The sequence below is a fragment of the Thalassophryne amazonica genome, chromosome 20 (assembly GCF_902500255.1).
Source record: "Thalassophryne amazonica chromosome 20, fThaAma1.1, whole genome shotgun sequence".
NCBI classification, from domain to species: Eukaryota; Metazoa; Chordata; class Actinopteri; order Batrachoidiformes; family Batrachoididae; genus Thalassophryne; species Thalassophryne amazonica.
This window is the reverse complement of record NC_047122.1, coordinates 40,181,394-40,208,449: the sequence shown is the minus strand read 5'-3', so window position 1 is coordinate 40,208,449 and position 27,056 is coordinate 40,181,394. Positions and strand designations below refer to the sequence as shown.

Below are 27,056 nucleotides of genomic sequence, written 5' to 3'. Positions count from 1 at the left end.
CCAGCATTAGATAGGCAGCACAATGTAACTCTACACAAAAATGAGCTTTAAGGACAGAGTTAGAGTTTAATTTCTCTGAAATGCATAAAAGTCTGGAAATCTAAACAATATTTCCACTTCCATGCAGCAGGTTTGGCCACTTCTGAAAGTGTTGTGCAGTCGCAGAATTCTGATATGGTCCAGGTCGAAGTCCAGAGGTTTCTACCCTTCCCGTGCTGCACGAACATCATCACTCTGGGTTATGTTCTACGTAGCAGTCAGACTCACTGAGGCCACAGATGGACTCAGTGTGACTGAGCAGAACAATTAGGATGACTGGCTTGAAATTCCATTTTGGATTCATCACCTGAGAATGCATACATACCGATTGTTTTTAAAGCACTTAACATGCACATATTAAAAGGTTTTCACTGATCACATTTAGATGAAAACCCTTTCTGAAGTTACACTAAGAGCACATATCCCAGCCTGATTTCACAACTAGTCAGTAAATTTCACCAAGCTCCCGGCCAGAAAATGACTCAGTGCTCCACTAAATCACAACGATTTAGAACAAAACTGTGAGGAATGTAAATTAATCTGAATGACGAAAATGAATCAACAAACCACCTTCATTTCTGTTGGCGAGGCCCTGAATGAGAGCTGTGGCATACATCATCAGGGTTTTTCCTGGCTCCTCAAAAGCAAACAAACAAAAAAAAAGTCTTGGGGCTCCTTGTGCGGGGCCAAGAAGCAAATCAATTGATCATTTATACAAGAATTGGACTCTGGCACGAGGTGCCTCTTATTTGGCTGAGGTGTACAGCTTCCCCATATTCAGAGTGGTTACCTTTGCCAAGACTGTAAATATGAGTTTCTAAAATGTTTTTTAAAAAGAAATATTTTATAATTTCCTGGGTCTGTCCCTTCAGAAACATCCACTGAAATTTCATGGTTTTAATCCAAGCTGAGCTCCACGTCTGCATGAATTTTTCTTTTTATTCATTTATTTTAAGTGGTCCCGCAAAAAGAAATGGCAAACAGCAGGAAGCAATAACAAGCTTTGAAACTGAAAAAAGCAAAATGAACAACTGTAAGAATGACTATGAATTCAGTTGTCATGTTCAGCTGTTTGTTTTTAAAGTGAAGTCACAAAATGCAATGGAAAAAACAAAAGGCAGAATGTTGATGATGTGGAAACTGTAGATCTTCAAGTTACCTGTTGATCCATCTTTTTAGGTTTGTGCATGAGTGATGAGTTCTGTACTCATCACAGGAATGTAGTTTGATCTGAACCGTACCATGACCTTGAAAAGGTGATCACATTGAACCACGAGGGAGGTGAGGCTGGCTTTACACCAGTGGTGTCCAAACTATTCCAGAAAGGGCCGAGAGGGTGCAGGTTTTCCTTGCAGCCACTGACTCCAGCAGGTGATTTCACTGATGAACTCATCCCGCCTGCTCAAAAGGATGTTAATCAGTGAAATCACCTGCTGAAGTCAGAGGCTGCAAGGAAAACCTGCACCCTCTCGGCCCTTTCTGGAGTAGTTTGGACACCACTGCTTTACACAGTTAAACTCTTCAAAAACAAAGTCTCATGCAACACATTTCAGTTCACTAATTACACTGTGTTTTCTAAGTACACTGTATCAAATCGGAAGTGTTTCTGTAACTATTTGCAGCTTTGTATTGTAGTATTGCACTGGATTACATCAGTATCAATTCAGAGGTGTTGTTGATCCAATGAGGCTACACTCAATTGAAATAAATTATGGTGTTGACACCTTGGGACATCATTTTAAAACTACAGCTTAATATATTTTACAAGAGGCTCCAATACTCATCAAAACTTAATTTGAATTCGAGAACATTTGTCTGTTGTTGTTCTTCGGATGATAATTTGTTTGTGCCATTGGCCTGATGTCATTTGACACAATATCAGGGTTTGGTGTCGCTGCTGCATGAAAGTAATATCGTAAAGTTCCGTTTCAAGGTATTACGGCCGGGTTTTTATAAGTTGCAAGTGCATTGCACAATGCTGTAGACACCATTACACCATGTAACTCAACAGTAATTTAGTTTCAGCTAAGTTTCAAAGAACCAAAGTTTCACAATAATCTCAAACAGAATCTCCAGAGCAGATGTAACAAGAGCAATCAGAGATTTTGACGTCCGACAACCTGGATCACCTCCAAATTCAGTGGCGTCTTCCATGGCCTAATATATATAATTATATATATATATATATATATATATATATATATATATATAATATATATATATATATATATATATATATATATATCCTTGAACTCCAAGGATGCCAAAAACACTAAGAAGGTAGACAAGCACGCTACTGACGTTTTAGAAGCATTCATCTGAATCAATCATATGCTGTTCACAACAAAATAAATTGATCTAATTTACTTGACTCTTTGTTGTTTGCTTAATTTGGGAGGGGGGTGGAGAACATAACAATTGACGGATGGCAAGTCGTCCAACATAGAGAAATATTGGATTCAGAAAAGTTATATTGGACTCGGCTACGCCTCATCCAATATAACTTTTCTTCATCCAATATTTCTCTATGTTGGACAACTTGCCATCCATATATATATGAGTGTGTGTGTGTGTGTGTGTGTTACAAAATTGGTGAGAATCTGTGAAGTAGTTTTGATGGAATCCTTCAAAGGCTATAGAAATTGAAATCTTGATCCAGAATTTAGATCCAGATTTGGATCAAATCCAAAATTCAGTGAAGTCTTCCATGCCCTACTATCTTTGCTGTGTGACATTTCACTGAAATCCACTAACTGCTTTCAGAGGAGCTCATGGAAATATGGACATGTTGGAAATACATCTCTTAAAGTGGTAGTTCTTCGGTCTTGTCGTGGTCTAGTCTCGTCCATGAGTACACAAGCACTGCACAGCAATAAATGTCATCATAACCCATATTAGATGGGTACCGGCTTGCAATGGTCTAGATGAAACTCCAGGCTGGCTGAAGTGTTATGTGTCGGACGCAGCTCGGAGAACCGACCAGCGTTTGAAGGACCCAGTATGAAATAAGCAGAGCACGGTACAAAGGCTAACTGAATTTAATACATAACAGTGATACAAAACAACAAAAGAGTGTGCGGTCTGGCATGGTGGTGATACGGTGCGCTCCCAGCAGCACTAACGGTCCGGAGCCAGAAGCCGTTCGGACCCAAGGACCCCGCCGACACCCCCCAGGTGGCTGCAACAAACCGAGTCTGTGAAAGAAGGAACCATTATGTGAGTCCACACACACAGAGAGACCACTCAAAGGTGTACATAAACAGCAAACACTTCCTGGCTTAATTACTAATCAGCTTCCCAACCTGCAGGCATGGAACATCCAGTTCACAAAACTCCACTGCAGTGGAAGCCGATACATGACTAACGTACAGCTCAATATAATAAGGTGTGAGGGACACCACATTTACTGACTGTATAAACGTTAGTCACAAAATCTAACGTACCTCAGGAAGTGTGCTGACGAGCGTGAGACCTCACCCCCTCCTCTTTCACAGACCGTGCATCAAACCCTGGACGTTCTCTGCATCCACTGATGATGAGACGGCTCCCGAGACGACGATCTCACCCGTCTGGTCACAAGGTCGAGTCTCTGGCAAATACACACTGTACACTCCAGTCTTAAATGCCACCATGTTCCAATCCATATAGATGCACCACAGCTGTGAGTCCTGACGAGCCGCAGGTGATCAGGGTGAGGTCCTGATAACCTCAGCAACACAGCCACTCAGTCCCAAATGCAAGCCACCTGGAAGGAAAACCAAAAGACAGAAACAAAAAGGCAGCCAGGCCCCCCCAGCCATACAACATGAAGGACAGCATGATTTATATACCCCACCCCGCCTCCCGCCAAAACCACTGTTTGTCAGGGTTATAAAAATGCATTCAAGATATACTACATGGTTGTTACTTTTATTTGTGGCAGTCATGTCTGCAACTGGAGCCTTTGCCTCATCCACATTTAATTTCTCTGTAGAAAACAATAAGCAGCATGCAAACACAAGAATGAGTGCAAAGATATAGCCTGAATGAAATGTAGACATCGTCTTTGGTAGGTGCCAGCAGTATGTCTGATATGTTTTCTGCATGACTGACAGGAAATGAAATGGTGACATGAAATGCAGGCTCGGGCAAATCTAAATTGCCAACACGTACCTGAGTTTCAGTGCAGATCTGTGATTGTTCTCACCTGTCTCTCAGTCTCGCTGTATATATGCCTTTACTTTAAGTGTCTCCTAATGCAATAAAAGTTGTCTTCCATTAAAAGCTGAGATGCCCCGGGCAAAGACAAATTCAAGTTTGGCTTTGAACAGCTTGACTTTGATGCAAGCAGATCAAAATAACCCAAGTGTCCGTGGTCATGCGTGTTTGTACGTGTGCGTGCATGTGAGCAAATGTATACCTTGTACCTTAAGTGTCTCCAGATGATGAACAAATACCAGAGTGGCCTCTGTGTTTGTCATCACCACACACGTACATTTGTGCGCACGCACACACACAAACACAGCGTTTATGTCAGTCATTCTGCACATGCTTTGATCCTACTCACGTTCAGTCAACAGCAGCGTCAGTCTCACATACAGCCAATCACAGGGGAAAAGAAGAAAGGAAATTTCCTATTCATGCTATCCAAGTATTAAAACATAATAAATATTAAAGAAGGTTGAATGAGCTGTCACTGCTGGGGTCTTTTGCAAGGGAAGAAAGGCATTTTTATGAGAAATGTATTTATTAATACATTATTTCCTCGGAATTAATGAGTCAGCATCACAGCAAAATGCAGGCGTCTTCAGGAAACTCATCATTTTGTGCTTGTGAGGTGATTTTGTAGAGAAAACAAACACAGAGGGAAAAAAAGGGAAAAAAGAGTCTATTTTAAAAGTCTAACAGTGCAACTAGCAAAGCCAGGGATGTGTCATTGTCTCACACTATAAAAATCAATAATCAATTTTGGATTCGAGGCTGATAATGCGTTCAACCTTAGCGGTGCACACTGCAGCAAAAACAAGAACCAGATGATTCCAAACCCTCCTAAATAAGTCCGGGTTTCAGTTCACAGGCTCAAAATGTTGTGGAGTCAACAGACACTTATTCAGTTAACAAAATAAAGGCAGGTCATGTCTGTGATTATGTGCTGGTCACTGCATCCACAATACTACCAAACTACTCTAGGTTCATGTCCTGGGCCAAAAACCGGTCCATCCTCACCTCAAAGTTACCCTCTGCTACAGTTAGGTGAAATGTGGGCACCACCTTGCCCTTTCCCAGTTGCTGGTGTCCAGAACACTGAGGCACATGTGTACTGGATCACACCCAGAGATATGAGCCACATGGTCATAATGTCACAGCTGACGTTCCCTCACGATGCAAGCAGCACGCATCATGTGAGTCTTACTAAATAAACATTTATTTGACTCAAAACCAATCCAGAGGTATCAAAGAATTCTCCAGAGCAACCTAGCACCAAAGACATCCAGTCGTCAACTTAAGTCACTGGTTAGAGTTCAAGTCTTACAACCATACAATGGAAGCACCAGCAGCTTAAAGGCTTGGATCTTGCCAAACGCCTCTCTTCACTTTCTAGGCAGAGATATAAATGGCAAACTCCCTCCGACTTTGGTCATTTCAAACACAAACAAACTTTTTGGCTAACTCAGTCCAGGAAGTCACTGAAAGCCTGGATTGTAGTCTTGATCTAGGACAATAACAAACCCAGACACTCTCAATCAGCTTTTTAAATGCTGCAATCAGGGCATCCACTAATTCAGCAAAGATCACAGCATCATCTGCAAAGTCCAGGTTAGTAAACCCATTTCCACAACCCTATAATGGCACTGGCACAAGAACACATCCCTCAAAAACACCAGAATTCACTGCGAAGAAATCAGAGACTCTGCACAGCTGTGATGTCCAGCAATTTCTTGGAGAGGCCGCAAATTTTTAAGGTGTCCTAGAAAGCAGCCTGATGGCTCGAATGACATGCTTTGCTAAAATGAGCAAAGTCTGCAAAAATCGGTGTTTGTTGTTGTGTTCAATGAGTACTTGCACTGCAAGGAAAAACTCTTTGGTCAACGGTGTTTGGGTCAATGGAGGGAGGTAAAAATAAAATGGAACTGAGTAAAGATAAATAAATATTTTTGTTATTGCTGGGGAACCTGAGCCAAAACCGAATCAAGACAACCTTAATCAGAGCAATGTTTGGAATGTTTTCCATACAACTAGAGCTGCAATGATTAAGTGACGACAAAGCATCGATTAACCAATCATTAAACTACTCGACAACTACTTTGATAATCGATTGTTGGGAATAATTGTTTTTTAAATATTCAAATGCTTTGATTTCAGCTTCTTAAATGTGAAAGTTTTCTGTTTAGTTTTACTAGCTGCTTTATGTCTATCGAGCAGTAAACTGAATATGTGGACAAGACAAGAGACGTGAAGACTTCATGTTGGATAACACTGACTGACATTTTCATAATTATCTGATTGGTTATGGACCTAACAACTAATCAAGGAAACAATCAACTGATCAAGCAGGAAAATAATCGGCTGTACCCTACGTATAATATGAAAAAGCACAGCTTATTCCAATGTTTTAGCTCACCACCTGAGCAGTATTGCATGTTCCTGTCCAAGCTAATGAGGTGAAACAACAACAAAACTAGATTAGATTAGATAGAACTTTATTGATCCCTTGAGAAGACTCCCTCAGAGAAACTGAGCAGCATTGTATAGCAGCACACAGGGTAAGAAGCACACAGAGTATCAAAAGTGAAAGTAAAAAAAAAAAGATTTGCAAATCCATTACTGGCTACTACTGTTCTTCTCCTTGCCATCCTCTGTCTTCCTGTTACTCCTCCTCCCCCTGAGTGAGGAGTTGTACAATCTGAAGGCCTGATGCTGCTACTATTAGCAGCATTCAGCAGGACATGTACATAATCTATTCAAAAATTACTTGTGGTTTCTTGAACAAAGAAGAAATGTGGGGAATGACTCGATACATCTTATTACATGTATGATGACACAGTTTTGAGCCAGGTACAAAGTAGGAAGCTTGGCTGAGTGTGCAGATCATCACAATTTGGTCCTGCAACTCAGGGTCAAACAGATTGGTGTGGGTTTATCTGCTGTGAGAACCCAGCAGAAATCTATACAGCTTGGCAGAAGCATGCTATCCAGAGCCAGTGGAAAAGCAGCGTAAGAATGAATTGGGCCAATGCATGATGAAAGCCAGAAACACACACCCCCAACCTCCCACCCCCACCCCAACCCAAACAAAGGCACTATGTGCCAGGAAATAAGGCACTTTCACTGAAGCCCTTCACCGGCAGGTACAGCATGTGATGTTCATCTTTATCAAATTTGCTGTGAATGCCTGTGTAAGTGAGCTTGTGAGCATCTATGAAAGCCTTTTCCATTCTCAGCGGCTTCTAGGTGTAAATGTGTCTGAATGTTTTAAATGCACAATTCCTGAAATGCGTTGCAAGTGAAAATGAGGCAATGTGCAATATTTCCTGAATAAATGAGTGCTTTCTTCTTCTTCCAAAAAAAAAATAATAATAATAATAATAAATAAATGAAACAGAACCACAGGGGTTTCAATCCAATCTCATGCAATAACATCTCTCCTAAATGAGAATGGAATTTCCATACACACACTGCTATCCAATTACTGGGCCATTTAGGCAGTCTGTGAATGGAATATTGGCGTTTTGGATACCACTCAATCACATTTACGCAATCAATTGATGTCACATTCAGTCATTCAGTGAGTGAATGACCAAATAAATGATTTCCGAGCAATGACAAATTAAATGGGACATTATGTGTTTGTTCAGTCCAATTTTCTGAAAATGTTTAAACACGTTACGTTTTCTCCAACTTCAACTCGTTCCCATTTCTTTCTCACCTGTAGTGTCTAAAAATCTCCTCTTCCACTTCTGTGATGAAGTGACACTTTGAACAAGGGAACTCTCTCTCCCCTCCTCGTGCCCCCCCTCCTTCCTTCTCTCCCCCGGTGTCCTCCTCAGCCTTGACGTGCGGGGGCGCCCCCTTGAGGTTGATGAGGGTATGGCAGCTTTCATAGTGTTGGAGCAACATATCGATGTCAGCGGTGGCAAACGCACACTGATCACACAAGTGGGTGACTCCTAGGGTCGGCACAGGAGGACAAGTTAGAAAAGTTTTATGCATTGAAAAGCATATAAATCAATATTTTAGAATATTTTGATTGCTAATATTCAAACAAAGCATGAATCAAATATTTTGTCACAACATGAACGATTCCTTTAAATACCTTGAGAGACAACAGGGTGCGAGGAGCTAGGAGAATGAAAGGTTGAAGCAGAAATCCTGCCGGGGTCACTTCTGGGAGTAGGAGGGGTCATGCTGGGTGAAGTGGCAGTAGCAGGTTTCGAAGCTATGGCATCTTGTTGTTTGATGGACTGAGGAAATCTGGAGCAGCACTTGGCGCAGGTGGGTTTCCGACAAGCAAACGGGTGGGACACCTGTTGAAAAAAGTTACACAAATTGTTGAAAAGTCAACATGTAGATATATGTAAAATGTTTCAAAGGAAGCTCATTCTTTGTGGATGATGGATTATGCTTTCAATTTTCAATTTATTTCATTTATATAGCGCCAAATCACAACAAAGCTGCCTCAAGGCACTGCACACAAGTAAGGTCTAGGACACAGGTGACAACTGTAAGAAAAACTCCCTCTGGTGATTTGAGGAAGAAACCTCAAGCAGACCAGACTCAAAGGGTGACCCTCTGCTTGGGCCATGCTACCAACACAAATGACAAATGACAATACAAATATACAGGAAATTTTTTGGAGTCCATACTGGTGCACAGGCTTGCAAAAGAAGACACCCACTCTGACTTCTGGATGGAGCTGCACCTCAAACAGGGAGAAAAAAACAGAATCAGGCAACAGAAAGACAACAAATAAGGTGCTTTGGTGCTAAGATGACACATGTCACACTCTGTTGATGATAATAAGGGCAGACAATAGCTCAGTGGTTACACCAACTGAAGGATCAGGGAATCAAATACAGAGCCAATTTTAAACACTTTGGAGTAGAATGTTTTTAATCCCAAACTCACGTCACCCACTGATATTAACCCATGATCACATGCAGGACACAACAGATGACTGATTTATACAATCAAAAGAAAATAAAACCATTGATGCCATGGTACTATGATACATGTAGACAGAGAAATGCCTGGCTTGCTTTAGATGGACTCCACCACTTTGGCCAAATTACACACCTTTGCGTGCTGATTTGCTGATCAACATCCCAACAGCTTTGCATAAAATCTCCCTATCCCACTAACCCTCTTCAGCGGCTCCTTCTTAGTGTCTCCATAAAGCTTTGGGAATTTCATTTTAATAACATTTTAGTTTGCAGATCTTGTGTATCTCTACTTCTATTTAGTGTTAGACTGTTGTTTTGTTCATGCCATTAATAAGCCTGCCTTCCAACAAGAAGGTTCTTCGTTCCACCCATGGTCCATTCTCCTTGTACCTCTGTGGAGTGCCATTAGGAAGGACATCGGGTGCAAACGTCTGCCAAATCAACATGTGAATCCACTATCTGTAGCAACCTTGAGCAAAAATTGGTGAAGCTGAAAAATTAGTTTTCGTTCATCTTCCACTGCTTTTGTGCTTTTGTGTAAAGCAGTGGAAGAACTTCATCCTTGCCAAGAGAAAGAATGTTCCAGGCACTCAATCGCATGAGCCACATCAATTTTGGATCCGTACAACACTGTGCAATTGATGACAACTCAGTGATGCAGTAGTTGCCATCCTCCAAACACAAGCACCCTTGGTTGTCTTCTGTGGTTTTCTCTTTTCAAGAGATGAGCCTCCAACCGGCCCCCACACAGTCCTTTCTCTACAGAATCTTTGAGTACCCTGCAACGAGTTTTCTTTTTTTTTTGCAAAAACAAGAGGACGAGGAGCCTCTCGCATCATGAGGAAATGAGGTGCAGTTCTTTGAGCATGATCAAGTGCAGAGATGCTGACGTCAGTAGCAACTGGATAAGACCAAAGAGACACACACATTTCATCTGGCTGCAACACTTTCAAAAGGTGGGGATGGATCAGTTGTCTGCCTGGGTGGCTGCTATGCAAGTATACAAGGCGGTCCCACTGTGTGGTGAATGTGGCAACACAAGGCATCAGAATATGGTCCCAAACCTGAATGTGTGAAGGTAGAAAAATACACACCCACTCTCAAGTATTTCCATACTGTTGTCACAGTACACTCCTCTACTCATGTTACTTTGTGCTTCCTGAGAAAAAAATAGGTGATGGGATCCAAATTAGTTTAATTTTGGCCAAACAGGTTAAAATTAGGTTGCTGAAGCAGAATGGATCCGGTTTTGCTTTAGTCACAATTCCCCCCCACATAGCACTGCTTTTATTCTTGCTGTGCTGCACCTCTGAACTGCTTCAGAGTGAAGCTAGAAATAGGGCTAATCAAACAATGCAACGGCTTTTTAATGCACTGATGTGCACCCACTCCAAGTCTTAACTTCATGTCATCTCTGCTGTACCACAGTTTAGAACCACCACAAGAAAACAACAGAGAAAAATGTGCAAGTCGATGTTCACGTCAAACAAACAAGAAAAAGAGGCGAATGTCATCTCTCATCTCAAGGACTTATGGTATGCCAACAAGCAAAAGAACTCCTGGATTCTCCATCTCTGGCTTCGTCTCCACTGTTATTTCTGGACTGTAGTACTACCGCTAGTAGCTAAGTGTACAGACAAGCATACACAACCGCCTGTTGATGTCTGTCATGAAAGTGAAGAAATGCAGCCAGAGAGTAGAAAACTCAAGTCAGTGAACCCCACTTTGTACACTCCTGGGTACGACGTCAAACTCTGCATTTGATTTGAAATCTTCTCATGAGGTGGACAGCAAGATGAAAACATTCACCCCACGTACGACCAGCTGAGGGCGGTGAGTGGTGAAGCGCTCAGGCATCATCCTATAGCAATGCACCTCCGTCAAATCCTCCTCGACCCAACTAGATCTGAGATGACAGCTTCAGAAGATAAACAGGCTGACGTTTTCTCCTGCCACATCTCCTGATGACAACTGCACAGTCTGGCCGCTGATACTTAAGAGGATGGGGAACAGGTGGGTGGATTTGGGGAAGAAAGGGAATTTTAACTAAGCTATAAAAAAAAGCAACAATCAACTCCAAATGTGTCCACACAACATATTCTATTTTTTTATATTTATAAAGCTGTCTGCACCCCCCCCCCCCCCCCACTCAAAAAATAAACAAAAAGTATGCCAGTGTTTTATTCATCTCACCTCTCCCAGGTGTTTGTGTGGCTGGCAGAGTCCCTGTGGACAATACATGCAGTGCTGAATGCAGCACCGCTGGATGGAGTGGTTGTGCTGGTAGTGCAGAAGCAACGGTGCTACGACAATCACATCTGCACTGTGGGCCATTGAGTATCGGAAATCACAGAGCTGACAGTTGTAACTGGTCACGACTGCCTCTGATTCACTGCTGTTTAGGTCTCCTAGAAGCAGAAACAGAACAAAAATCTATTAGATTGCATCAACAGGATTTTGTTCGACAACCTGAAATTAAAAGAATTCAGGACGGGATGGAAAATGAAAATAAAATAAAAACCCTGCAGTGATTCTTCCATCTGCTTTGGCTTTTATTTCACTGCCGGCAGTATGAACTCAAGATATTTCATGTTTTGTGTGGTCAACTTAATTTAATTTGTTAATATACATGTATTCCTGCATTTAAGGCCTGCAGCACTTTACAAAAAATGTTGGGATGGAGGGGATTTAGGGCCAGTAATGAGGTACACCATAAATAAATAAATAATGTTATTTCAAACAGGTGATGCCTACAGGTGACTGTCATCATGATTTGGGACAAAAGCAGTTTCCACGAAAGGCTGAGTCTTTGAGGAGCAAAGACAGGCAGAGGATTGTTTTTAACAACAATGTTCCACAAAAAAAGATTGGAAGGGGTTTGCATATTTCTCCCTCAACAGTAGACAACATGAAATGATTCATGGAATCTGGAGGAATTTCGGTGCGTAAAAAGCCAGGTCCCAACTCCAAGCTGAACGCCCATGATGGCTGATCCTCAGATGCCACTGCATTATGAGCAGGCATTCATCAATATCTGTTATAACCACATGGGCAAGGGATTACTTTGGGAAACCTTTGTCAAGCATGACAATACAAAGTTGCATTCACGAATGCCATTTTAATCTTTACTGTGCAAAAAAAGAAGCCTTATGTTAACATTTTTGTAACGTCTTTACGCTCAGAGGCATCTGGGTTTGACCATCACAGAAAGGAAATGCATATGGTGATCAGCATCAGTATTTTTTTTGATGAAATAGACACTATGTACTCCGGACCAAAGACGAAAAGAAACATCCAGACTGTTATCAGTAACAAGGCCAAAAATCGGGGTCTGTCATGGCATAGGGATGTGGTAATAACCTTGTCAAAGGCAATTTATACTTCTGTGATGGCAGCATCAATGCAAAGAACTGTGCTGGGGAGATTTTAGAGCAACATATGCTGCCTTCAAGATGACATTTTTTCCAGAGAAGTATACACATTTTTCAACAAGACAACACAAAACCACATTCTGCACACATTTCATGAAAGGCATGACTGCACAAGAAGAGGGTACAAAAACTGGACTGGCCTGCCTGCAGTCCTGATGTGTTCCCAACAGTGAATGTGTTGAGAATTTTGAAAAGAAAAATGGAACAACTACCCTGAACTGTTGCACACCTGAAGACATTTTCTTAGGAAGACTGGAACAAAATAACACCCAAAATGCTTCAATGCTTGTGTCCTCAATGGCAACATTTTTTTCAGTGTTGCGAGAAGGAATGTCAACATTGCAAAGTGGTAAATGCTTTAGCGTCTCAACTGTCTGGAATGTGTTGCAGGCCTTAAATTCAGGAATGGATGTAAACTTCCAAATTAAATGAAGTTGACCAGAGAAAACATGAAATATCTTTGCAATGAAATAAAAGTTAAACTAAATGTAAGAATCATAGGTTTTTCTTTCTTGCATTTCCATACCATCCTAACTTTTTATTATTCTGGGTTGTAGAACACAAACCAGATGTATTTCGCTGCACAAGGCAGTAGTGGAGTCGAGTGCTGTTGCGTCACTAGCATACAAAACATGGGTTTTTCAATACCTTTGCTGGTGCTCGATGAGTTTGATTGTAGATCTTTTTTCTTTTGGATGCAGCGTGTTCATCTCTTCTCACTGCTCTCTCTCGGTCCGGCCGCGGGGGATTGGAGTTATTGGGGCTCATTGTACCTCCAGTGCTCATTCTATGCCTTTCCTCGTAGTGCTCTATGAGCTTTGAAGAACCCCCTGCCCACTCGCAACTCCAGCTGCAGAATTTACACCAATAATATGCCTGCACTGAGCCGCGACCTGCTTCCCCTGCCCAACTTGCAGAGTCTGAAGATGCCTGAACTGGGATGGAGTACCCGACTAGGGAGTCGTCTTCCGCTCTCACTACCACTCGCTCCACGATGTCAAGCATTTCACTTCTCCCCTTTGTCTGGTTTTCATGTGTTGCTACATTATTGCTTGGCAGCAGGGGGGTGGTCGGTGGAGTTTTGACTTTATTTGGATGTGATGACAGGAAGTGTTGTTCAAGTTCTAAGGAATTGCTGCCCATGTAGGTGAAGTTGCAGAATTTGCACCGAAAGTACTTAGTGTTCCCCTGGCAATCTGAGGTTTTTCGGCCAATCCCAATTAGAGTGCTGCCCAATGTCACCTGTTAACAAACAAAGACAAAAGAGTACTTTTAAGATAAGTATCTCTGTAGATTTTAAAATGACACACGATCAAAGATGTATTTACTGGGGCAATCTATGGTGCAACCAACAATGTAAATGTTTTTGGTCAGAAACTTGTGGCAACTCGCTGAAAAATTAAGTCAATGTGGAAGTGCCAAATATTACAGGTCCTTGACCTGCAACTTCATGTTGGGTCCAAAAGTGTGCTACTCGCCAAAGACCCCTATGTTAAATGCCCCAGTCAACTGCAGAATTAACCATGTATAAAGGCTGGTATAATAAATAAATAAATAAATATCTATAGCTAGTTTCCCTATTCATGACACCTGTACAGGAGTGAATTTTTTATACAGCTCATCAGTTTAAGCTATTTTGAGTCATAATGTTCGAACAATTCGGCATGTGGTCGTACTGAGTAACCACTAGTGTGCCTGAGGGGTTGAGGGCCCTGCTGGGAGTGGCTGCAACAGATAATCTAAGAAGTCTGTGCTCCAGTTTTTTTTTTTTTTTTTTGGAGTGAAATTTTAGTATTACTTAATTTGTATGTTAGCACTGTTAGCAATAATTAGCGGGTATCCATAGCATAGTGACATTAGCTCCACTGTTACGCCACAATAATTGAGGCAATATTCTGGTCATAAGTTTTAATACCTGCACTTAAGCCAACTATTATGAAAAACCACACCCCAGTTCACAAATGTATACAGTAATCAAACACCAAATCCAAATTAGCCTGTTAGCTTTAGCTGTTTGGTATGTACCTGTCACATTTCTCCGTGTAATGTGGCGTTGCGTCAGGAAGGGCATGTGCCAATTCAACATGCAGATCCACCTTGGATTTGCTGTGGCGACCCCGAGTGCAAACAAGGGAGCAGCCGAAGGGGTAAGTACAAGATGAGGAGCATGTGTGAGTGTCAGTCATCATACCGGTCTTTTATATGCTCCACTTCTTTACATATTTATGTGCAGCCCAGGAGTTAGGCAGACTCAGGCACTGCCAAGTTGGTGATATTTAGAACTACCCCATTAAGCTTCATACCCACTCTTTAGAAAACCTATGTGTGGCATCACAAAGGGTTGTCCAGGACATACACATTTTCAGTCTCATCCTTGCATTATACCCCAGCTAATACCTACCGCTACTAGCCCTTTCTTAAATTTCAAGAGCAATACATTAAACTTTGAAACAAGTCTGCCATTTATAATTCCTGTACAGCAGACTTTGGCACAAATGAACAACATGAGCTTTTCGTGTGTTTGCATCTGTAAAATTAGCAAAAGCGTGCTTCGGCGCATGCAGCACTTCGCCCAAAACAAACGTAATCCATCACTTTCTGCATGTTCCTGTGGATAATTAAAGGCTGCCTGACACTAACTAACCGACCAATAACACACTATGTAGGTTGCAGTAGACTCCATTGTAATATCCAGTGTACTGCCAACATTTAACATTACCGTGCATGCAGCCTCACACTCATCTGTTTTTCATTAAGTTGCTCCCTGGACTGGTGGTGATTATAGTGTGCTGCTGGCTATACTGTTGAGAATCACCCTGAAAAGTCTTACAGTAACATCTGACTGACTGAATAGATTTGTCTCATTTAGTATGTGAGGGTCGATGCAAATTGTTGATCATCTCAAAGGAAATTTGGTTATGAAAATGTTACTTAACCTTGTTTTGTGTGTTACTGTATTGTGCCTTATCCTCTGCTCTGCTGTGTACAAGTAGTAGAAGCCTTCAAGTAGTTCAAAATGCTGCTATGACATTTCTAACAGTCGTACACCTGTACACGTGATTAAAAAGGGTTTGTTGTTGAAATATATATTAAATCATCAAGTCCTTTTATCTGGCAGATCTTTGAACCCTTATGTGCCTTCCATGCTCTGTGTTCTCAAAAGCAGGTCAGCTTTGTACTACAAAGGTGCAAAAGAACAGGTTACAGGGCTTTCTCTTACCATGCACATTTTCTTTGGAATAACCCATTTTCTGTGATACAACAGCCTGATTCAGACTGAAAACACATGTGTTTGCCTTAATTTTTAATTGGCTGTTGTGAATTCTTGGGTATTCTTACCCTTAACATAGTCATTACAACAGGGGTAATGACTAACATTTGGGGGTAGGAATGTCCCCAACATTACAACTTTAGTTTTATCATTTCCATTTTATCCTTCTATGTCTCTTGTCCTTCAAATTTGTCCAGTGTATGATCACTGAGGATGTCGACATTGATCTGGATCTTCACCTTCAAGAGACAAACAAATCTGTCCTCTCACTGCCAAAGTCCATCTCCTTGGATGATATCTAGTGTTCAGCATGTCTGATTCTTCAACACAAACAATCATCAAATCTTGACGGTTCTGTGGACCTCTTCTATGAAGGCTGAACTTTAGTTCTTTCAATAGACTTTCAACTGGATTCAAGTCAGGTGACTGACTGGCCCATTCAAGCAGATGTATTTCCTGTATTTTCTGAAACAAACTGAGCTTCCTTGCAATGGATTTGGGATCATTGTCTTGCTGAAATGTCCACCCTCGTTTCATCTTCATCATCCAGGTAGATTTTTTTTTTATCAAGAATGTCTTGGTACATTTTTCCATTCATCCTTCCTTCTATTATATGAAGTTTGTAATCAAAGAGTTTTGGTCTCATCCGACCAGACTATATTCTCCCAGCATTTCATAGCCATGTTTAAATGTTGTGCAGCAAACTTTAAACGTTCTTCACCTGCTTTTTCTTCAGCAATGGAGTCTTGTGTGGTGAGCGTGCATACAGGTCATGGTGGCTGAGTGCATTACTTATTGTTTTCGTTGACACAATTGTACCTGCTAATTCCAGGAATTTCTGATGCTCTCCACAAGTGGTCCTTTCGCTCCTCGAAAATGCTTCTGACAATTCTTTTCACTCCTCTGTCAGAAATCTTGCAATGAGCAACTGGTCATGGTGGGTTTATGATGAAATAATGCTCTTTCCACTTCTGGATTATGGCTCACTGGAACATTCAGAAGTTTCGAAATCCAACCTTATCATTTTGCAACAATAAGGTTGCGAGGATCTTGAGAGAGCTCTCTTTGCTTTTACCAATGATGAGATGTTTCTTGTGTGACACCTTGTTAAAGAGACACCTTTTTATAGGCCATCAGTTGGGACTGAACCCACTGATATTAATTTCCACTAACAAGGGGCAGGACTGCTTTCTGCTTTCTAATTACTGATACATTTCCACTCGTGTTGGCTTTCCATGTCTTTTTGCACCTCCCTTTCTTCTGGTGTTCAATACTTTTTCCCTGTGTTACTTCCCGTTATTACACATGACTTAATTTATGGACATCTATGGTTTGATTTCTTTGTATGTATGGATTAATCCTAACCCTATCCTTAACTGCTTAAAATGTCATTTCAATCAACCTGGTTTCACGGCAAGTCGTGCTTCAGCAGCACGAAATATACATTAATCTACTGGTTTGTGATATTGTGACGAAAAGCGTCTCATGTTCGTCATGGCAGCACAAAATTCATTCTCATTCATTCCAGGTTATGGTTAAGGTTAGGGTTGGGGGGTGGTAGTAGGGTTAGGAATAATGAGTTTAAAAAAGCTCCGTCACGAAAATTTGACTCATTTCATCATGGGAGCACGAAAAAAAAATGTGAGACTGGGCTGTTTCAATAGCACCTTTAGAAATATATTTACTGAGAAAAAAGGTGACGTGTTCAATACTTGTTTTACTCCTGTATGTTACTTTCTATGCCTAAATGACATACTCTCCCTCTGCATTGTCCAGTCCACCCAGCTGTAAATGGGTACCAGCCTTAGCAGGGGAAGTCACCTGCAATGGATTGGCAGCTCACCTTGGGGGTTATTGTATACTCTAATCCATTTCACACAACAGCAAATGGGGATAAGCACCAGTCTGATGGACCTCAGGAAATGTATAGAACTTACTTCTTACTTCTATGCCTAAAGATACCTGAAAGAGTAAAAACGGCCTCACCTTGCACTGCGCCATGTTAACAACGGCATTATGTTCAGCTTGGTTAGCTTTGTTATGGAATGATTATACCTACTGCATTCATCAAATTGTGTAAGCTATACTTTAAAATACATCTTCATACTGACTGGCTGGTTAGTTTGCTGTTTTTACCAGGATTAGGAACTCATTTGTTTAAAACTCATGGGAGGAGTCAGGTGTGGGGAAGAAAAAAGAAATGAAGCAGCTGTGAATTAAGGGAAGATCAAATACATTGATTTTTTTTCATTAGGTTTCTTGATCAGTTTAAAGGTTTTTGTCATTTTTCATTAAATAATTAAAAGATACCTTATTTTTAATGTTTGCACACGTGATGTTTCCTGCAGATCCTGAATTATAAATGATGATTTATTCCAGTTAATTAGCACAAACCATTTTCATTGGGTTTTCTTTCATGAATTTTGCAACCCTGACTTCCTCTTTACACTTGTCACTTTTTTGTTAAACAGGAAAGGAAAGAACAGCGCTGAATTCAACAACTAAGCATGACAACAGAAAGTGAGCGAGTGGAAAAGTAAGAAGGATATAAAGAAAAGAAAAAATCTTGGGTAGAAGTTTATAAATTAATAAAATAATTTAGAAAAACAAAGTGTGATTAGACATACAAAGTGAGAAGTGGCAAATTTCATCTCACACAAGCTTAATTAATTGAGAAAGTTAAATGAGAGCTATTACGGCGCGTGACTTCACAACGGCAATCATCCAATCATCCTGTCCTCACAGATGCCACCAAAGAATGAGACATGAGCCACAGTGCCTTTTAACCGACGGATGGATGACAAACCAACTAAGATGGGAAAAGAGCGAAAAGTGGGGGAATAAATGAAGGAGTGAGTAAGAGACGGAGGCAACAGTAACAATGGTGAGAGAGGAAGTATAACACAAAGATAGAGAGAGAAGGTGAGAGAAACAAAAAAAATAAAAGACAAATGGAAAAGAGAGAGGTACAGTAAAATGCATCTGACAGCTGTTTCATTACACTGCCTAATAGCCTATTATATGTAACTACTGGCTTCAGATCCTCTCTCTCTCTCTTTTTTCTCTCTCTGTCATTCACTCCCTTCCCTCCTTCCTGTTCCATCTGTATCACTTTTTCTCCTTCCCGATTCTTTTTTCCCCCCAAAGCTCATTGGTTGACAAGGCATCGCGCCTTAGCAAATGACAACATGGAATTTTCCAAATGTGGGCGGGAGAAGAAAAAAAAAGAGTGAAGGATGGAGAGAATAGAGAGTCCTTTCATTCGTTTTTATACTTTCACTTTCTTCATAATGACAACTTAAGCCCACTGGATTTTCTATTTCTGTCTGTGTGTGAGTGCACGTCTGTGTGCGTGTCTACTGTGTGTACGTGTACTTCTGTATCCATTACGTGTCTCACACCCATTATAGACTGCAGCCTTAAACAAAACTGATGATCCCCCAACACACGCACGCACGCACGCACGCACACACACACACACACACACACAATGTTTATTAGATCATCTTGTTAAATCTTTCTAACAAAACTCTACTTTTCATGTACCAACAAAGTCTTAATCCTTGACCCAAATGGCACCAAAACTCTGGGAATGGCAACAGACAGAAAATGCTATTATTTTAAAATGAAACCTCACTTTGTGTTTGTTTGTTGCTATGACATTTTAACAGTCTTGTAGTAAAACATGATTAAAAATTTCAAGTTTCATTCATTTGAGGAAACTAAAGGATAGCTACTGCATAATAACAGTTTTCAGACATCATTAAATATATATATATATATATATATATATATATATATATATATATATATATTATATATATATATACGAGGTCTGTCCATAAAGTATCGTACCTTTTTATTTTTTTTAAACTATATGGTTTGATTTCATATGTTTTCACGTCAGACAAGCTTGAACCCTTGTGCGCTTGCGTGAGTTTTTCCACGCCTGTCGGTGACGTCAATTGCCTGTGAGCACGCCTTGTGGAAGGAGTGGTCCTGCCCCCTCGTCGGATTTTCATTGTCTGGAAATGGCGGAATGATTTGGGTTTTTTCCATCAGAATTTTTTTCAGAAGCTGTTAGAGACTGGCACCTGGAAACTATTCGAAAATTTATATGGCTTTTGGTGAAAATTTTACGGGCTTCACAGAGAATAAGGTCTGGTAGTACAGCTTTAAGGACCCCTTTAAGGACGCTCAGCGCGCCGCGCTCCGACGACACGGCACAAGCCACCGGACCATTTCTGAGCTGATGGCTCTCTGGATACGAGAACGTCGTGTGCTCTTTCTCTGGTTATCACAAGAGCTGGACATCAGCCATTTTCCGGCAGATTTCACTTTTAACAAGAGATTTTGTCATGGAAAGCCGCGCAGAGGCTTCGCGCGTCACGACCGATTCGCTTTGGAAGCGAGACAAAGGAAACACCTCCGTTTCGGCGTGTCAGAGGGGCGGGACCACTCCTTCCACAAGGCGTGCTCACAGGCAAATGATGTCACCGACAGGCGTGGAAAAACTCACGCATGCGCACAAGGGTTCAAGCTTGTCTGATGTGAAAACATATGAATCAAATCCATATAGTTTAAAAAAAATAAAAAAGGTACGATACTTTATGGACAGACCTCGTATATATATATATATGAGGTCTATTAGAAAAGTATCCGACCTTATTACTTTTTTCAAAAACCATATGGATTTGACTCACGTTGTGATTGAGTCAGACAAGCTTGAACCCTCGTGCACATGCGTGAGTTTTTCCACGTCTGTCGGTGACATCATTCGCCTGAGAGCAGGCTTTGAGTGAGGAGTGGTCCAGACCCCTCGGAGATGGTGTTCAGACAGCTGTCGGTGGTTTTTCCATCGAGTGATTATCCGAGAAATTGTGGATGTGCCTGGACATGCCAGAACATGTCCCGTGAGACTTCATCACGGCAATGCTTTGCGCCATGCGGCACCGCCGCGACGCGCGGAATTCCTCCGCACGTCTGTCTCAATGTGCAGAGAAAGTGCTGATGTCCACGTCTTTTCACAATTCTTGTGCTAGTCAGACGACGTCCCGGATAAAACACAGCGTCCAGTTTGGAAATGAACGGCACATTCCACTGTTACAGGAGTTTTTGTCATGGAAAGAGGAGTGAATATTATCCGGATATTCCACTGTTAAAGGAGATTTTTTTAATGAAAGACGTGCGATGGGTTGCTGAAACCAACTTCTTCTGAAACTTCTCTGTTCTCCACTACGTCCTGGATCAATAGAGCCTGAAATGTGGAGGTTTTAAGCTTGAAACAGGCTGACGACGGCGCCTGAGAGCGTTGCGCGACGTCTCGCACCGTGGGAAGTCCTTAAAGCGACAGTATCACCTCAAAATCTCTCATCAGACGTTAAAATTTTTACCAAAAACCAGCTTAATTTTTCAAACCATGTCCACTTCGATGTGTCTCACAGGGTTAGAAAAGATTTTGATCAAACAAAGCGCCGTCTCTTCAGCAACTTCTCAAAGGAATCCGATGAGGGGCTGGACGACTCCTCCCCACGGAGTGCTCACAGGTGATGACGTCACCGACAGGCGTGGAAAAAACTCACGCATGCGCACGAGGTTTCAAGCATGTCTGACGTAAAAACATATGAATGAAATCCATATAGTTTTTGAAAAAAATAAAAAGGACTTATACTTTATGGACAGCCCTCGTATAAATAAAATTAATAAAAAAAATTACAATTTGTAATGCATTGGACGCTTTCACGACAACAAACACTGAGCCATTAGTTATTATACAGAAACAATGCACACAAACATGCTGAGATGTGAATAGCTTAAGCTAATTTTAACATTGAAAATGCCATAGACCTGCTAATGTGTTAGCAGCGGTCCCGTTTTTAAGTTATAAATACATCTATCAACTGTTCAGAAAACCAAACAGGTCAGTTTAATATAAAAATTAATATTACTCACAGACTATGCACTTACGCTTCCCACTGAATACTGATCTAAAAAAATGACCCAGACAACTGGCAAAAAAAGCAGAAATAACGCCAAAGCGACATTTTCATCCCTGAATAATGCAGCCTTTGAAGGGATGGTGGCCCCTGAATGAGACACTGCTATCGTTGAATTTACACAATATTAACGCAACTTATAGTAACAGTAACACAATAAATACCCCCCAATCCCCAGTTGGAGTGAGAACTGTACTCAACCAATGCCCTATTTTCTTGAGTATAATGCCCATATGTTGCAAATTAAACTGTGATGACGAATCTCATTTGTCTTATCATCTAATGGACAGTCACATGTTCTGCCTCAGAGTATACCTTGTTAAACTCGGAAAGAGATATCGTGTTCCTTTGTGCAAATGTAACCGGTACAAACACTCATTTGTTCCATTGTCTATTAAGCTTAATGAACAAGCTTAAATTGTACTTATGTCATAGGATAATTCTGCACATTTTCAGTTGAATGGTGAGTGGTAAATGGCTGTGTGGTTTTTAGTAGTATATAGTGGTTGATTAGAGTGATTTTTAAGGTTATTTTTGGTTATTTATGGGTGATGCTTTAACTACGGGCACTATTGGCCTTGTAAATGTAATTTCCACTACACCATTGCCTTACAATATAAAGCGCCTGGGGCAACTGTTTGTTGTGATTTGGCGCTATATACATGGGCTCTGATGTCACTGTTTTATCTCCATAGAAACTACCCAAACATCTTTCATACAAACTGTTTAAAGGGAACATTACAGTGTTGTGGTGGAAATTACGGCAATAGTGTGGGACAACTACATTTGTTTAAAAAAATCACAACAGTTGTATGACATTGAATCCCCAATTATGTTTTGATTATTTTACTGATATTTTATTCAGAGATATTTTAAAACATTAGAAAAAACGTTTTTTTACCATTCATTTTTATCATTGAAGATCAAAGTCTGGGTGTGGGACAAGCACAAAACGGCAATATTTGCATATAATGATGCTGAAAAAATGTGAAAAAGTCATCAGTAGACTACTAGAACAAATTTCTTAAAAACTTCATTGTAAAGATAACTATAAAAGTGTGAAATTTCCCCTTTTTCTGTTTTTCATACAAGATGATCCAAGGACATAATAAGTGCCCGTAGTCTAAGAATCACCCTTATATTTGGACAGGCTGGTCCTGTTTTACTGTCGTGCAAGTGAGCCCCCTCATGCACCAAACGACTAATTTCTCCGAAAGGAGACGATTAATAAGAACTTTGAACTTTATTGTGAGACATATATTTGTTGACAACACTGTGTACAGACATGATCTCTGAATAGAAATATGATGAAAAAATGACCAAAACACAGGAGTGCCTCATTGGGGCTCTGAAGGTTAACAAAATGTATCTTGTCACCTCTGCCGTCACCCATCATGACATCAGAGATGACCTGATACATTATTACGAGGGCAGCAACACAGTTATTTGTGACTCATGTCCTTTTGGCTTCACCAGATCATGTCTGTAGCTACGTATGATGCGGGCAGGATGATGGTGATCATCATTATCATTACGTATGTGATTAAAAATGTTGAATGATCAATCCAAAGGAGGGGGCAGCAGTTGACCCACTTTTTTTTGTCTTTGACAAGAATGACGGTTAAAAAAAAAGAAAGTGTCTATTGCTTACCTGTACATCATATGTGCCATTCATCATTACTGTCCTGTGCTGTTGACTGTGTATATCTGGTCTTGTCTTTCCCAAATCTTTAACTTGGGTCCTCTGTCCTTGTCCCGCCTGTATATCTGAAAGGACAAATGCACGGAAACAGAGAAGGAACACAGGAAGAGAAGCAAGAAAGGCAGAAAAAAGAATGGTTAAGCTGCTGAAGGCAAAAATTGAAAAAACAAAAATGTAAGATTGCACAGAAAATGTGGAGCGGGGGGAGAAGCCACATTAAAGAGTAAAGCAATATTAAATGTAGTTTTAGAATTTAAACCACTTGCTGAACAATTCCTGCCAACAAACATGCAACATGACAAGCTGTTAAAAGCAACGTCAATAAAACTTTTACGACATATGGAAGTTTTTGAGCAATGTTTTCCCGCAGATGAGGCCATAAGTTTTGACACACTTTGGAAAAAACTTTCAAACTTGAATTTTAACACCATACATTTCATGTTACAAAAAATACACTTTTTTTCCCATGTGTCTTAATGGCTAATTGACATAACTAATAGTTAGTTTGGCACCTTTGGCTATATTTAAGGGCCTACTTGCAGAGTGGCTGCTGTGTTTGTAATAATGGGGGGGGGTTAGAATTGAAAGAATTAAGCCAAGCCATCATGACCAAATTTTGGACCTTAAGTCTGGTTCTTCTTTAGGGGACATCTTGAAAAGATTTATGGTACCACAAGCAACTGTACTGTGCAAAAACATATAAGAATCTTGGAACCATAAAGATTTGACATCAATGAGGGAGGAGGCCCAATTTAACACCCAGGAAATAATGAATGATTAGGTCCAACAGAACCTCAGAAACACAGCCAAGGAACTATTGAAGGACTTGGAGCATCAGAAGAACTGTGGCATCATCACCTCAAAGTGAGCACGCCAACCCCATGGCCTCAAGGCTATAAAGTAAGGATGAAGCCATTCATCAAAAATCTACATTAAAAAAAGAGAGACAAAAGTTTCCAGTTGATTACCAAGCCAAAGCCAGAGCCTTTGTTTTTTTTAATGCCACCAAACTGAAGAAAAATGGTTTCCTCATTTGTCTTAGGCTGTTGTGATGGAAAGCCCTGTTAATGATGGATGATGTCACATTTTGAGTGGACGCCTCCAGCAGCTTGTTTGGTGCTTAGTTGTGATCTCGAGGTTCTGCAGGACCTTTCAGCCCAAAGTTTTTAAATTCCTGGATGTTAATTAGGGCCTCTATCCTCAATTAATTTAAGTCTGTATAGTCCAAAATCTTTTGTACGATTGTTAGACGGTTGCTTATGGTACCATGGATGTTCTTGAGATAGTTCCAAAGGAGGAAGGCTGCATATGGAGATGTAAAGGGTTTTTTTCCGAATGGGTTGGTTTAATTCTTTAGCCCCCCCACGTCCAAAACCAAAGACAACACTGGTTCTTCTGACAGACAATCTCAAAATTTGACAAAATCACGCTTCGACCTCAGGTTCAACAACGACTAACAACACTAAAATACACACATGAGCAGAGGACTTTATTTCGAGCCCAGAGCAAAGTTTTACACACAGCTGGGACTTGACTGGTTTATAGATTCTTGTTTCGTAACTGAAATTTTACAAATTTTTCAATATCAGAAGTTGAGATGTGAGTGAGAAGAGCGTTTCGGCCGGTAGCACCACAAAGTTTAGAATTACCTAAATGAGTGTGCTGGGGTGCCATGTTGTGGAGCGCCAAGATGTGTGTGTCGAGTGCAGCATCCTGTCGTGTGCGATTGTGCAGACCCAGGTGATACTTCCTAAAGTGCTTCACCAGGTCGGTGGGGTCGTTGCCATAGTAGCCGTAACCACACACGTTGCACTTAAAGTCCTGGAGTTTAGGGGAGGGGCTGGATGACAGCGGAGGGGTGTCAGTTGTTGACTCCTCCCCTCCTTCCTTTCTGGGAAGGAGGTGTGGAGTTGAAAGGAGAGGAGCCGTTAGATGATCGGCGTCCCCCCTCTCTCTTTCACCTCGCTCTCCTTCCTCTACCGCCCTCTCACCATCCTCAGCCTCCGACTGGCTATCAGGTCTGTCCGTCAATAGTACTGCTCCTGGTTTGGCAGGTCCCCCTGCTCCTCTCCTCCCCCCTCGCTCCTCGTTGCTGCAGCGGTCATCTCTCGCACCGACGGATGAGGGAGATACAGATGAGGAAATGCATTCGCTTTCTGCTTCCTCTTCCTCCTGCTCCTCGTCTCCTCTGATCCGCTCAGAGGACTCCGGTTCGGACGGACGGTTGATTCTTTCGGCCTCCACCGCTACTCTCCCCTCTTCTTCTACCTCATCTTCTTCTTCTGCTCCTGGCCGCCTCCCCTCCTCCTCTTCCTCTTCCTCACCTCCTACACTCCGGATAGGGGGATTCTTCTTCCTCACCATCTCTGAAGAGATCAAAACAGACAGAAATGTCATTTTTTCAATCAGATTGATGTGATTCTTTATGCTGACACTTTATGGAAACGTGTGCAATATGCAACGTTCAAGCATATACGTTAGAACTGAAAACCTTCAAAATACTCTGACAATGATGTATGTGTACAGAACAGCTCTGATTAATTTCTAAACTTCTTTCAACAATGAAATCTGCAACAATTTCCAACCACAAACCTCGTCAAAGGAAAACATTTAACAAATCAGAAACAGTGATCCCCCCTCGCCCCCAAACTTTTCTTGTAAACCAAGGAGCGAATCTTTTATCATTATGGAAACCATCCATGAGAATCTTCAACACTATGACCGCATCAAAACAAGAGCCATATCAGAGAGACATGCAGAGAGCGGGGGGGGGGAGATTGCGTGAAAAATTGGGGAGACAGAGAGATGGAGGAGGAGGTCCAACACACCACCACATCAAACCACATACCCCCTATCAGAAAGATGGATGATAGTGGCAGTTCTCTCCCCCCTCCGACTCTATACATCTCTTTGCATTCTTTGGTCTTCATTTACTTGTTGTCCCAAATTCTCTTTGCTCCCCTCTGTTCTCATGATATCTTTGCCACCTCCCTGTCTTTTAAGCAGCTGTTACAATGTGACGGGTTGAGCAACCATATAAGCTACAGAAATTACATTTTGATATCCGTTTGTGTCCATTTTTGTCTTTCTCTCATTCATTAAATGCTTCTTTGTCAGCTGATGTCCGGCGGGTCCGTCAGAAAGTGTTGTGTTGTTTTCCTATTTTGCCCTGTACTTATTCATATCTTGCCAGTGGAGGTTCTGTAGATGTTTGTTTTATTCGTGTGCTACTGTATCATCTTATGTTCACGTCCAGAAATGCTGCACACCCGCATTCTGTGGTTGTTCACTCATTCCTTCAGAGCCCTAAATCCACCTGAGACTGATAGAGTAGCTCTATGTTGACATCGGACAAATAATTTCAAGCCGTTATTAATCAGTTTGCTCATTCAGTCACACTACGACTACACCTTAGTTTCTCACTTTTTGATTCTGTTTTTTAAATTTCTTAAATTCTCTCCGTTCATTTTCAGTTTC

General features: G+C 41.2%; 1 protein-coding gene across 1 annotated transcript in view; it reads right to left on the bottom strand.

Moving 5' to 3' along the window:
* LOC117501312 (zinc finger transcription factor Trps1-like) overlaps positions 1–25,998 on the bottom strand; it is a 128,360-nt gene extending 102,362 nt beyond the window's left edge. The window contains 7 exon segments of the mRNA XM_034160157.1: positions 7,946–8,186; positions 8,333–8,543; positions 11,373–11,587; positions 13,259–13,300; positions 13,303–13,852; positions 23,529–23,644; positions 25,229–25,998. Of these exon segments, the coding sequence (XP_034016048.1) occupies positions 7,946–8,186; positions 8,333–8,543; positions 11,373–11,587; positions 13,259–13,300; positions 13,303–13,852; positions 23,529–23,644; positions 25,229–25,976 (2,123 nt within the window). The 5' untranslated portion in view covers positions 25,977–25,998.
* Between the last annotated feature and the right edge of the window lie 1,058 nt (positions 25,999–27,056).